The sequence below is a fragment of the Aedes albopictus genome, chromosome 3 (genome assembly GCF_035046485.1).
Source record: "Aedes albopictus strain Foshan chromosome 3, AalbF5, whole genome shotgun sequence".
Classification (NCBI taxonomy): domain Eukaryota; kingdom Metazoa; phylum Arthropoda; class Insecta; order Diptera; family Culicidae; genus Aedes; species Aedes albopictus.
The window spans coordinates 7,168,056-7,182,767 of record NC_085138.1 but is presented as its reverse complement, the minus strand read 5'-3'; the positions used below and the strand labels follow the sequence as shown (position 1 = coordinate 7,182,767).

Genomic DNA, 14,712 nt, shown 5'->3' with positions numbered 1-14,712 from the left:
GTCACAACCACAGAGAAAGATTTCTTAGTTGCACTTGGCGTATTATGATCTGGAGGGTAAAATTATTTTCAATTATCATTAAAAACGACTACGCAGTCTTGAAATAAGCAAACGATGTTTATTATTTGCCCATTGTTTCGACACGGGATTAGTGTCTTCTTTAGGGGGAACTAGAATTTAATACATGTACTAATTGGTCTGTTACATAATTTTGTCACGGTAACTTACACTAATTTGGTCGTTTTTGGTCTTGAGTTTCGGCGAACTGTAACTGTCCTGTTTGTTGGTACATGCTGTAAAATTATCGTTATTATGAATTTTGTCTAGTTACTTGTCTGTTCAACTAAAATTTACGGAAAATAATTGTCTTACACTTATTTGGTTTGTTATAACTTTCAACGGACATTTGGCAATGGCGCAATTTTGCCTTTATCTGCTAAAACTGCCCTATCTTAATAACTACGTTCCGTCTACAGTATGTTCTTGTGTGTCGAGTGTGTATCGTTTGGATGAATTCTTGATGCTGTGGAACACTGTTGCGTATGTGGCACTTAGTCTATCAATGTCTGTCCGTTTATCAACTGTGTGGTCTGTGTTTGTGATGTGGCACATTTCGGGGAATGGAAGTAGTGTTGGTTTGTAGCTGTGGTCTATAATCTCTGTTAGGTCTAAGTTAAATCTATGTTTGTGTTGTATGCAGTGTTGGATCAGGGCTGTTGTTGGCCTATTAGAGTTTCTTTGGCTGCTTCTGTATTAGTCTGGTTCTCGTTCAACGATTTCTCTAGCTTGTTTACATTACTTCTGTGTCCTATTAGTCTTTTGCTCAGATTATTCCTCATCATTCCAACGTAACAGCTATCACAGTCGTTGCATGGGATCTTATGAATTATGTTACTAATATCTTCTTTTCTTGTAGGATGTTTGACTTTTGTGTGTAGACAAAATTTATAATAACGATAATTTTACAGCATATGCCAACAAACTAATGACAGGACAGTTACAGTTAAAAAACGACCAAATTAGTGTAAGTTACCGTGACAAAATTATGTAACAGACCAATTAGCACATGTATTAAATTCTAGTTCCCCCTGAAGAAGACACTAACCGCGTGTCGAAACGTTGGGCTAATAATAAACATCGTTTGATGATTTCAAGACAAACGATACAGCCTGTCCTATAGTGAAGTCCTTCAAATCTACAAGAATAATTTTATGTATTTTCGCCACAAATAATAGCATTGCATAACCTACTGGGAGTCGTAAAGCTCTAGACATCTACAATGTCATTTATAGGAACTATAGGAATATTTCAGGTCAGCCAAACTAGCTTGGAGTTCAGAACTTTAGATCTACACTCGTAACAGTAGCCATATCTGCTATACTGAGTAACGTTGCATATTTATCCATGGTCACTGGACCAATCTGAAGTCTACTTTCTTTATTATAAACCTTAGCGACGTTTTGGTTTATCCAAACTGTTCTATAATGAAGTCTTTCAAATCTACAAGAAGAACTTTATGTGCTTTCACCAATAATAATAGTATTGCATAATCTGCTGAGATTCGCGAAGCTTTTGAAATCTCAAATATCATTAAGAGACAGTACAGGAATATTCCAGGTCAGCCAAACTACCTTGGAGTTCAGGACTTCAGGTCTACACTCGTAACAGTATCCATATCAGTTAAACTGAGTACCGCTGCATAATCAGGTGCAGTTACGGGACCACTTTGAAGTCTACTTTTTTATTATAAACCTTTGGGACATTCAGGATCGTCCTGACCGTTCTATAAAGAGGTCCGTGAAGCTCTTGAAATCTCAAATGTCATTTAAAGACACTATGGGCATGTTTCAGGTCAGCCAAACTATCTTTGAGATTAGTACTTCAGGTCTACACTCCTAACGTTAGCTATCTCTAACATACTGAGTAACGTTTCATAATAAATCGCGGTGACTGGATCAATCTGAAGTCTACTATATATTATTATGAACCATCAATAGTTCTATAAAATGATGCCTTTAACGATTTTCCAACTAGTACTCGCTAGGGTTAGAAGATTATAGGCACATTATTGTTGCCGCTGTGTGGTTTGGTTACCCACTGGTGGCGGTGGTGGTGCTGGTGGCCGCTTGTGCCAAAGCAACACACAAGTGTTCAAGTGTTAAAAGGATCAACCGGACTGACTGCGGAGATAGAGAGAGAGACACACACTGCGGATAAAGGCAGAACAGGGCTGACATGTGTGTAATATCCTGTGGCAGATAATTTGCTCAGTGAACCTTGAAGCACCCACACGGCCGGCCGGTGTGGCGCGCGGCGGCGGATCGGGTTCGTTGTGCGTGTGCTCTAGAGCTAAGCTACTACACAACATGCTAGGTTTATGAGCTAACGAGACCCCCGGCCCCGGCCCGGCTCCGGTCGGCTCGGCACAGTAGTACCACCCAGTGAAGGGAGTCAAGTTGACGATGATTATGGTGAGACGGATGCTGATAATGATGACCGTATTATCCCATCACCGTGTGTACGTACGTACACGTTGTGTGGTGGTTGATTTTATGAGTCGATGACACCTGCCGGCATTTCAAGAGTGCTCGTATCGTCCTTCTTTGCCGGTTGCTGTTTGAGCTAGGCGGCTATATATAATATACGTTACGTTGAAAAACGACATTGATAAAAAATGACTTATAAACAACTTCACTAAAAAAATGCCTTCACGAATTTTTGAAACGATCTTTAGTTAATTCCATTATTAAATCTTCCAATTTTAAGATTGTCCCTTGACCTCACTTATTGCACTGTTTTATCGAAAGTTTTTGCTACAAAAACTTTGTAATGCTATGAGAAGTTTTGGAATTCTATGTTGTTATTTGAAAACGATCACGAGTCTGAAATTTGCCAAAGAAGCAACATGAATGGATTCTGCATTGATGATTTTCGTTAGGCTCAGGAATCCTTCCCAGACAACCAATTTGCACGTATAATGAAGTTTATATTCATGTTATACGTACTTTTATGCGGTAAAGTTACATCGTATAAGATGCAGTAAAAGTGCCTTATCGTACAAAAGTGGAGGCGCTATACGTGCATTGACGGAAAAATAATGACGCTATATGACTTGAAGTGATATCTTATGCGATGTACGGTATGCACTATTGCGACGTAATATAGCATCTTATGAAATATTCGAAATAAAAAAATCTTGTCACCTAAGTATCGAACTAATAACCTTTGGATTATCGAGCCGCACTTCACACTACTTATGAAACACACTGATTAAATGTCATGACACTCTAACTCACCTCAGTGCGGAATGCACTTGGTTTCCGTGCGCTGTACGTGTTCGGCAGGCTATTTGGAGATCAAAATGATGTAGCATGATTTCTCACACAGTTACCACTACTCCTCCCATGCTAGCACCACCCATTGATAATTATAAGGTCAACAAAACAAAAATGATGACTTTGTAACTTGTTTTGTAACCATAATGATAACTTTTCACTTTCTTTTAGCTTTTTGGCACTCATTTCATTGTTATCATCGCATTGACAACGTTAACGATTCTAGCTTATGCGAGTTTGTATGTACATTTGAACGAGTTTATTTTCACTTTTAGTTTGTACACCTATGCGAGTTGAACTGACATAATTAGAAAAGCACCAAGCGAAGTCGTATAATCATCGCAGTACGCAATTTTGCGAATTCAATTGACACTTTGCGAGTTCACTCGAACGCTTTTGCGAATAAGCAAAGTTCGTCGCAACAAAACATCTGAATGTCGTCTACTACGATGTAGTCATACATTTTAAAAGTTAATTTGCACTCTTATATGATTTTGCCAGATGTATCGAACAACCAGATGTATGTAAGTTCAAAAATAACATCATATGCGATGAAAATTGTCCCTCAGCCATACATATATGCGATAGTGACTTAAAATAGTACTTTATACGATGTACAGCGTGCATCCTTATGCGATTCCTGGTTGTCTGGGTTATATCTGAAGTTGAGTTTATTTAGAATCAATCATGACTTACTCAAACTTATAAAAAAAGTTATCTCGGAGAATCAGCCATACATATGTCCTCTGGGTTCTTTTTGTGGATTTTTTTTTCGAAAATTCCATCTGAGGACATAGAGTTCCTTTTGAGAATTCTCCAGAAATTTCATCAGGGATTTATGTCTAGGAATTCCATGTGTCAATTATTTAAAAAATGCTATATTGGATTCCTTCAGGAATTCCTGAAGTAGAAACTCTATCTGAGGGTTATTCCAACTATAGATTGTTCCAAAAATTTCATATGTCGGGTACTGTCTCGGATTTCCATTAAAAATCCTGCTAGGGATACTTCCAACAATTTAATTCTGTGATTCCCACATTGGAAACCTTCTATGAATTTCTCCAGATTTCTTTATGAATTACTTCTGGGGATTTTCCAAGAAATCCTTCAGAAGCTCTTTCAGCGATTGTAGAATTACCAATAAGTTAAAATACACAAAAATAAAAATTCATAAAAAGGATTTCTGAAAGAGCCAAGTCTAGGATTCAGGAATTCGATCTAGAGATTTCTTCAGGAACTCTTGAAGTATTTTCAGAAGGAACTACTGAAACAATCTTGAAAAGAAATCCTGGCAAATTTCCCCAAAGAACTGCTGAAGGATTTCCAGGAACTTTGAAGGGAATGCAGTATGAAATCCTGGAGAAATTCCAGTGACCATTTTAGAGAGAATTCAACAAAGGCTAAGATTACATTTCCAGAAGGAAACTTCCAGCAGGAATCCCAGGAGAAACTTCTGGGATTTTTGGAAATAATCTTGGAAGAATTTTGTAGGATATTCTGAGGGAAATCTCGGAGGATCTCCTGGAGGAATTTTAGACGGAACGTCTTGGTAACTCTGTTAGCTTAAATCCAGGATGAGTTCTTTTGAATTTCGAAATTCCGAAATCCATGTAGAAACTTCAAAAGGAATTCAGAAAGGATATAATAGTTAATCCTTGAAGACACTCTAGTCTAGTTTAGTCAAGTCTACATATAGGGTAAAAACACTAGACTTCGCCCCCCTAAAATTCTGCCCTAATCTTCCCCACTTCATACATAAAAAATGGAATATGTATGGAGGGGGCGAAGACTAGAGCAGTGGCGAAGTCTAGTGCTTTTACCCTATATCTTGCAAAAATTGTGGAAAATTAAAAAAATCGACTACCCGAGCAGGAACGAATAACTGACACATAACTGGAGCATACCAAAATCAGGTATCATAACAAGACGAGGTATTGGTCGGTTACCCAGGTATTGAAAATAACTTATCTTGGTATTTTCCGGGTATTGATAAAATACCTCGATGAGTTATTGGTTTGGTGATGAGGGCTGCTTGAGGTATTATTCAATTATGGAAAAATCGCTATTTGTATGAAAAAAAAAAAAACGCCGATTATTATTTAGGTATCGCCATACCTGATGTAATTATTCACGTGTTATGCACAGAATACACACCAGTTATTATTTTAGGTATTTTACCTCTTATGCAGGGCTTCTTAATACCTCATTCAGGTTGTAGGTATTTGGTTTTCCATACCTGAGTTTGTTATTCTTCAGCTATTTTCTCCTGCTCGGGTACTTTTATCATTTTTTTGTCATTATCAATCATTAAATCAATCAACGAGGAAAAATTACAAGAATGGGGCACTATACGCCGCGGATGCTAAGTTGAATTTTTTCGTGGTTTGTTGTTTACTAATTGGGGTTTAGAAAAACTTCGTCAGCTATGGTTGGTTTGATTTGATTCAAAATGTGAAATTCGCGTACGTCAGAAAGTGTGCTTATTTATGTCTTGCTGGTGGTACTTTTGGGATTCCACAGGAGTATCATCCTGAACTCCTTCGCGGCTTCTTCACAAATTACCAGGAGAATCTTCCTGGATTCCCAGGTAGCTCTTTGTGAGTTCTGCCTTCCGTTGGTTTGTTTGGAATTCCTCCAGAGGCTTCATCAGGGATTCGTTTAGAAGTTTCTCTTGATATTCTTAAAACGGGGATTTCCCGGGAGTACTCCAGGAGCTCTGTCAGGTTTTCACCAGAAAGTACTCCATGGATACTAAGGTGGCCCACACTTATATGAAAAACAAAAAAATCGAAAAATGCCAAGTCTTACCTCCTCACACTCCTAAAGATAAACTACCATGATCTGACTATGTTATGTATACGACATTGGAAATATTGGAACATTTTCGAATATGATTTCTTCACTTGACCATTGCTTGAATTTCTCATCCAATATGCTGAATTGATAGTTATTTCAGATAAGTCTGCTTGACATCATTATAGTATCTTGACATGCCTTTTGAAATTCCAAGATGCAATCTAGTTGATTGTGTTCCGTAATGTTTACAGTGAAAACACCTACTGTTACGGTTGTATATCTTGAGAGCTGAGCTGAAAGTTATTTGGACAACTTATAATATCCCAAAAGTAGTCGATTTCACCTGACAAAATGGTTCAGTGTACATTGTTGATTATTGAACGTTTTTCAACGTATTACCTCCTCCTCCTCCTCCTTACCTCCTCAATCAGTTGTTTTGGACTCTCAGAAGCTACGTTTCTAATACACGTAAAGGAATAATATCAATAATGAAATCTCAATACTTTGCCTCACTTTGCCTAGGGTATAACTTTTTTCACAGCTGTCGGATTACTTCGCGGTCTTCGACAAAGTTCTTTGGCATATAGTCACCTACAATAATACCAAAGGGTTTATTTATTGAACGCTTACAGCGCCACCTAGCGACAAAATTCGAAAACCTAAAATTTCTGCATACATTTGGCCAAGTTTTCCTATACAAACTTCAAGCGTTTTGAGCGCCCCCTTAGGCTCAACCGATTTTGCTAAAATGTTGAACGTATGGAGCTCCATTTGAGATTCTTTTAAGGCTTGAGATTCAGAAGGTTGAAGCTCCTGGAGGATTCTTATATGGAGGAACATCTGGGTGAATTCCAGGATGAACTTCCGGAGGAATTGTAGAAGAATCTGCAAGGGATGCAGAAGGAACTTCTGGAGGAGTCCAGAAAAAAATCCCTAGGAGAATCCTCACAGGAGTTTCTGAAGAAATGCCGGAAGCAGTTTCTAAAAAAATCTTGGAAGGAGTTATTGGAGGTATCCTGGAACGAGTTCCCGGAAGAATCCTGGAAGGATCCCTGAAGCAATCCCGGAAAGAATCCGTGAAGTAGTTCATGGAGGAACCTGAAAAGTGGTTCTTGAAGGAATCCTAGGAGTTCTTGGAAACATTCCCATAGGAATTCCTGCAAGGATTTCTTTAATAAACCTCAGAAAGAATTCCTGAAGAAATTCCAAAAAAAAGTCTTGGATGAAATGCATAGAAAAGTCCTGGTGAAATTCCGGAAGAATCGCTGGAAGGATTACAGAAGAAATCACCAGAAGGAACTATAGCAAGTATTCGTAAAACAACACCTGGAGGAATCCTAGAAGGAACTTTTGGAGGGATCCCAGAAGGAATTTCTTACGAAATCTCGGAAGGAATCTCTGGATGATTCCCGGGAGGACTCCTTGGGGAATCTCAGATAAACCCTGTTTAGGAATCTCAGAAAAAGATCCTGGAAGAATCCCAGAGAGAACTTCTGAAGAAATCTCCTAAATAAACCCGCGGAAGAATCTCATCAAGAATTCTAGGACTTCTTCCTCATGAAGTTTCAGGACTCCTCCAGGAGTTTTTTCTAGGATTCCCAGGGAGTTCTTAATAAGATTCTTCCGACAATTGATTTAGGATTCTTTCAGAAGTGCCCTCTGGGATTCTTCCAGGAGTTTATCCTGAGATTCCTAAAGATGCTCCGTGTGGGATTCCTTCCAAGAACTCTTGCCAGGATTCCACCAGGAAGTACTCCCGGGATTCATCCAGAGATTCTTTTCGGGATTATTTAAGAAATGCCTTCTGTGATTCCTTTGAAATTCCTTTCGAAAATTCTCAACAAGAATTTATTCTAGGATTACCCTAGCATTTTTTCCTGATATTGCTCCCATAGGTTCTCCAAAAAGTTATTCTAGGATCCATCTGGGATTTTCTTCTGTGATTATTCCACAAGATGCTCCATCTGAGATTCTTTTTTTGGTCCTTTCAGAAATTTCCTCTGGGATTCTTACAGGAGTTTCATCTTATATTCCTAATAGGTTCCATCGGACACTCATCCAGAAACTCCTTTCAGTATTCGTTCTGAGATTCCTTCTGGGACTCTTTCAAAGAGTTTCAGGAATCGTCCAAGAGTTTATTTTTTTTGCATGTTTTCAGAGTTTTCTTTTTGGACTTCCAAAAGATATTCATAGAAAAGTGGAATCCCGGAAGGAGCTGTTCGACTAAAACCAGAATGAATTTGTTGAAGAATTACATAAAAATTGCTGGAAGAATTCCTCAAAATACTCCTGGAAAAGTTTCTTCATAAATTCCGGGAGGATTCCTATTAGAATCACGTGGAAGAATTCCAAAATCCGGAGAAATCCCGGAAAGATCTGCAGAAATTTCAGACGCAACTCATAGAGGAATCCACAAAAGAGTTCATAGATGGATCCTGGACAAAGTTCCTGGATAAATCCCGGAAGCAGTTCCTGAAACAATTTCAGAGGAAGTTGCCAGAACAATTTCGGAAAACATTACCGGAGGATTCCACAAAAGGGTTCTGAAGAAATCTAAAAAAAAATACTGACAAGAGGCAGAAGATGTTCCCGAAACTCCAGAAGGAGTTCCTGGAGGAATATCGACAGAGGTTCTAGGAGGAATCCCGGAAGGAGTTCCCGGTAAAATAACCGTAGGGATCCCGGGAGCAATTCTTTAGGCAACCCCAGAAGTTATTCCTGAAAGAATACCGGAAGGAGTTCCTGGAGGATTTTTTTGGAGGAATACTGAAAAAATACTTCAATGTTTTACGTAAGAACGAAAGTAGTTCTTGGAGGATTCTTGGAAGGATCTTAGAAGGAATTCCTGAAGAAATCCCAAGAACTCCGGGAGTAATCTCCCATTAAACTCCAATAATCTCCCATTGAAAAATCCTGGAAGAAATCTTTTTGAGAAGTTTCTGGAGGTATCTCGGATGGAACCATTTAAGAATCTCAAACGACACTCCTGGAAGGATCCCAGAGGGAACTTCTGAAGGATCCCCGTAAAGAATATAATACGGAGCTCTCGAAGAAACTGGAGAAACTTTGAGAGAAATTCCTGGAGGAACTTCAGGAAAATATGCTGGGTAGTTCTTGAAGGAATTCCAGGAGGAAACTCGGAATTAATTCTTAGTGAAATGTCAGAAGGAATTTTGAAGGAATCCAAGAAATTCTGGTGTAATCCCTGAAGGTATTTCTTAAGAAATCTCGGAAGGAATCTGTGGATACCGGCAAGAGCTGTTGAAGAAATCCCAGACGGAACCTTTTTAGGAATCTCAGAAGAAACTCCTGCAAGAATCCAAGAGGGAACTCATCAAAAACTCCCTAGAAATCCCAGAAAAAACTTCTGGACGAGCCTTGGAAGAAGTTTGTGGAGAAATTGCAAAGGTTTTCCTGGAGGTCACTGAGTCGGATGCCTCTTAAATAAGTGCTACATCAACACTTCCTTACCCTATCCCAAGTTACGGTAAAGATGGGCGTGGCCGGGAATAATGACATTTGTGCTTTTGGTATTCTTGCATAGGATTGGAGCAAAGTTAACTCCCCGGCCTTGTTCCGAAAAGCAATCCGAGCAAGATTAGCAAAAGGTACATGAATGTTGTTAGTATCCAATCTACGAAGTATACCGTAACTACGTTAACGCTAACGCTAACACTAAATTGCAAAGGATTTCCTGGAAGAATGCCGGAGGAACTCCTATGGAATCCCAGAAGGATCTCTTGGACGAATGCTACCGTGTCGCCATCAAGTCATAAATCCCACACCTACACGCGGACCCCACATTTTGAATCATATCACCAAGTTGATGCAAATTTTCTATGTCCAAGATCTGACGAATTTTATAAATTATCGAGGTGTTTAACTTGGATTTATTTACACTGAAACCTCCATTTAGGTAGGACCCATTTAGGTAAAATCCATTTAGGTCCCTCCATTTAGGTAACGTTACCTAAATGGAATTTGATTATGTTCAAAGCAGTTGGAGTACTCAAGATAACAGAAAAAGTTGGTTAACGATAAAAAAAAACTGAATTAAGAGTTAAGGGACGTTGAAAGTTTGAGAGTATCCGAGAACTCCCTGGAGTTAAGGCCATCTGATCTACAAGCGTAATCAGCGATCTATTGGAGCATTATGAATGAAATTTATACTTACACAGCCTGTTGCAATGCACACTCATGTTGCAATGTGTCGTTAAGTGGTGAGTTCGTTGTCAGTTTGAGGATCTCCAAGAACTTCCTTGTGTATAGGTCATCGGATCTACCAATAATTCTTTAAGGTTCTCCAAGAACTCCCTTGAGTATAGGTCATCGAATCTACGAGGGCTACTAGTTGTAGTTGTATCTAAGAACATTTTGAATGGGGTTTATACTCACACAGCCCCAGGCATCTATGTTCTATCAAGTGGTGGGTTCTATGATTCTACAGGAGTATCCGAGAACTCCCTGGAGTTAAGGCCATCTGATCTACAAGCGTAATCAGTGATCTATTGGAGTATTATGAATGAAATTTATGCTTGCATAACCTCAAGCAACTATGTGCTGCCAAGTGGTGAGTTCGTTGTCAGTTTGAGGATCTCCAAGAACTTCCTTGAGTATAGGTCATCGGATCTACTAACGTATTTGGACGTTAATAAGTGAATTAACACTAAGGTTTACACTCATACAACCTCAGGTAACTATGATCTATCAAGTTTTGAGTTCGGAGAATCTTTAAGGGTCTCCAAGAACTCCCTTGAGTATAGGTCATCGAATCTACGAGGGCTACTAAATGTATCCAAGAGTATTAAGAATAAGGTTTATATTCACACAGCCCCAAGCATCTATGTTCTATCGAGTAGTGGGTTTTATGATTGTATAGGAGTATCCGAGAACTCCCTGGAGTTAAGGCCATCTGATCTACAAGCGTCATCAATGATCTATTGGATCATTATGAACGAAATTTATGCTTACACAGTCCCATGCAACTATGTGTAGTCAAGCGGTAAGTTCGTTGTCAGTTTGAGGATCTCCAAGAACTTCCTTCAGTATAGGTAATCGGATCTACCAACGTATTTGATTGTCTCTAAGAGTTTCATGGCTAAGGTCCATTCTCACAAAACCTCAGGTAGATATGATCTATCAAGTGGTGAGTTCGATGATTCTTTAAGCTTCTCCAAGAACTCCCTTGAGTATAGGTCATCGAATCTACGAGGGCTACTAGTTGTATCAAAGAGCATTTAGAATGGGGTTTATACTCACACAGCCTCAGGCATCTATGTTCTATCAAGTGGTGGGTTCTATGATTCTATTGGAGTATCCAAGAACTCCCTAGAGTTAAGGCCATCTGATCTACAAGCGTAATCCACTTTTATTCACGCACAACCATTTTTATTTATGCCTTGAAAGGACTGATAAGAATTAAGGACACAATAGGTACCATAGACTCGTGGAGACATGGTTGAGCTATATGATTTTAGTGTATTTTACCATAAATTTAGACCGTACCGAGCAAATATGGCGCAAAACATTTTCATTATTGAAATCGTGACGTCATGCTCGTTTGGTTACACGAACTGACAGTTCGTTAGGCTACATTACACCTCCGTGAATCTACGGTATCTATAGTGTCTAAAGTAGGAATTGGGTAGGCATGAAACAATGAAGTCGCTGCAAGACAAGCTGTCAAAGTAATAGAGAGATAGAAAGATTAGCAATTATAGAAAAGTTAAATAGGCTTCTATATTCCCCTGAAACCACTCTGAAGCCCAAATGCATTGAAACGCTTTGAAACGCCTCTAGAACCCCCATGAAATCTTCTTTAAATTAACCTGAGAACTCCTGAAACAACTCGGGACGCCCTGAAACGAATTGAAACCCCTTGAAACGCCTTGAAACGCTTTGAAACGCCTCTAAAACTCCTACAAACCATCCATGAAATTCACCTGAGAGCCTCTGAAACCCCCTAAAACCCATTTGAAACCTCCTGTAACGCCCTGAAATGTATTGAAACACCTTGAAACGCTTTGAAACGCTTTGAAACCCCTCTGAAACCTCCGTAAAAATCAGCTGAAATACTGAAGCCCCCTAAAACCCCCGTGAAAGCTCCTGAAACACCCTTAAACGCCCTGAAACGCATTGAAACGCCTTGAAACGCTTTGTAACGCCTTTGAAACACCCATGAAAACTTTGTGAAACACACCTGAGTTTCTGAAGCCCCATAAAACCTCTCTGAAACCTCCTGAAACGCCTTGAAACGCCTTTGAAACACAAATGAAATCCATGTGAAACGCACCTGAAAGCCTTTGAAGCCCCCTGAAATACCTCTGAAACCTCCTGAAACGCCTTGAAACGCTTTGGAACTCTCATGAAGTTCACCTGAGAGCATATGAAGCCCCCTAAAAGCCTTCTGAAACCTCCTGAAACGCCCTTAAACGCCTGAAAACATCTCCTAGACTCCCCACCCCCCAGAAACGCCTCTGACCAACTCCAACCCCCCCCCCCCCTAGAAACTCCCTTGAAATCCATCTGACCCTCCCCCCTTTACATCTGAAAGCCATGACCCCTTCCCTTTGCATAGGCAAGCCACTTGTTCTCCTCAAACTTCTTTGCAACCTTAAAATCCATTTAGGTAAAATTCTATTTAGGCAGTCCCGACTCGTTGCCTAAATGGAGGTTCGGGTGTATTTATTGTTTTTAAATGTGGCGTTTATATTTTTGTCATTCAAATATTACGCCTGACCAAGAAGGCAAATCTGAAGATGGTTCCACTAGTTTCATAATCAAATCTAACTCAATCGACGAAAGGTACCCACTCAAAGAGCCGTTGGCACGCGAGTAAGTTTCCACGCTCGTGATGATGATGTTGATGATAATGATGACGACGACGACGACGATGACGATGGCTCCATTCAGTTCGAATCGGAAGCATTGGAACAAGGTGGTGGAAACATGGTTAAACGAAAGCAAACAGACCGACGGACGACCATCTGGCCGTTTTCATCCGGGTGGTCGGTCTGCTGGTCGGTAGGACCGTCTTTTTTCGTGACCGAAGGGGAAATTTCATGCTTACTCATCTAATGATATGTCCACTTGGGAAATCCATTGGCGCGATTGTGCTCCCCTAATGGGCTATTATTGCGCAATCAGATAGGCGGCAAACGGTTCGTTGGTTGGCTCTATGGCGATTCGATTGCGAGGCAGGAGCCAAAAAGTACCATGCGTCTCCATCGTGGCGCGATTCTTTGGTCGGTTGGTCTTTGACCCTCACAGATTAAGTAGAAACTCGATTTGGGTAATTGAAAGCAGGGTCTTTGGGTGGGTGTGCGTGTGCTTACCTTGGCCGTTGCTGCATCTGGGCAGATCACGTGCTGCATGTTGATGTTGATGTAGTCCGTACCGGAGCAAATGGTCAGGGATTTCTCCTCTACGTTCTCTCCGTGTTTGTTGACCACCTGGTTGAAAAGTTTTAGGTCCTGTGGAGGGAATCGAAAGAAATAGAGAAGGGAAAATTATTTTAAGAAAGGTGAACAGAAAGGTTATTAATGTTAATGCGATTTTACTCAACCTGACTGTTTCAGGTGTTTTCTTGTGAATTTAGGTGCGGTAGTGCGTAACAGTTTTATGAAGCGAACCTTCGTTGAAAGTGTTGAAGGCAATGGGTCGATTGCAAAAAAAAAAAGCATTGGTTACCACACTACTCTCTGCTGATTATATACTAATGGTTGCTTTATAAAAATGAAATTTGAATTTGAGCAGTAACCTTTCAAAAGTCCTAGACCTAGACAAACTTGAAATTTTCAAACGGCTAGAATTCGAAGGCCTTAAAATCAATTACAATGAAACCATATTTTATTGCAATGGTATTTTTTAACATTTTAGGGAGGCATCCTTGAGCATTAGAAAAACGTTGGACACGACTGTATTTTCCATTTTATAAATCCTCATAATATAATCATTTTTTTAACTTGTTCACTATGAATTTCGAAACTCCTCTAAATTTTTTTTTTTAGAAAAACTCGTTAACTCTTTGTAGTAATTTCTGGTAGAGTTCGGTAATAAAGATATTTATAAATACCTACTTTATCTTTGCCACGAACTTATTTATTTTTTTATGGACAGACTGTTAGAATCCCAAAATGACCGCCACAATGGCCGACTTTGACACCTACTCACGATTTCGAAAGCACAAAGCTCTTCGTTAACAAAACTAGCGCACCTGAGCTTTTTATTTTAGTCATAGTAAAAGTAAGCAAGAACAGAATAATAAAATACACTGTTCTTTAAAGCTTCTTTCTAAAGATTTGTGCATCTGTTAATACTGATGCACAGATGAAGCGGGATTTCAAGACGTTTGTCCTTAAAGAATCATTTCATGAATTCTGGAAAATGTACCTTCTCTAAGTTTTTTTTTCATATTGAATTGAAAAATTCTACGAAAAAATACCACAGTATATTTAAGATGCCTCTTTCGACAAGTCAATTTCCCTAGATTTCTGCTAAAAGAATTACACTTTCTTACACGGGAACAGAACACTAAAATCCTATAAGACTTCCTCCAGAAACTGCCCTATCACGACTTTTC

General features: G+C 39.5%; 1 protein-coding gene across 7 annotated transcripts in view; it reads right to left on the bottom strand.

Moving 5' to 3' along the window:
• The window catches only part of LOC109621640 (1-phosphatidylinositol 4,5-bisphosphate phosphodiesterase), a 246,422-nt gene that overhangs the window by 66,328 nt on the left and 165,382 nt on the right, over nucleotides 1–14,712 (bottom strand). For all 7 annotated transcript variants that reach the window (XR_003893511.2, XM_029858134.2, XM_029858132.2 and 4 more), the window contains one exon: nucleotides 13,466–13,603. Coding sequence is in view for 6 of the 7 variants with exons in the window: in XM_029858134.2 (XP_029713994.1) it covers nucleotides 13,466–13,603 (138 nt within the window). In the remaining variant the exon portion in view is untranslated. The remainder of the gene's footprint in view (nucleotides 1–13,465; nucleotides 13,604–14,712) is intronic.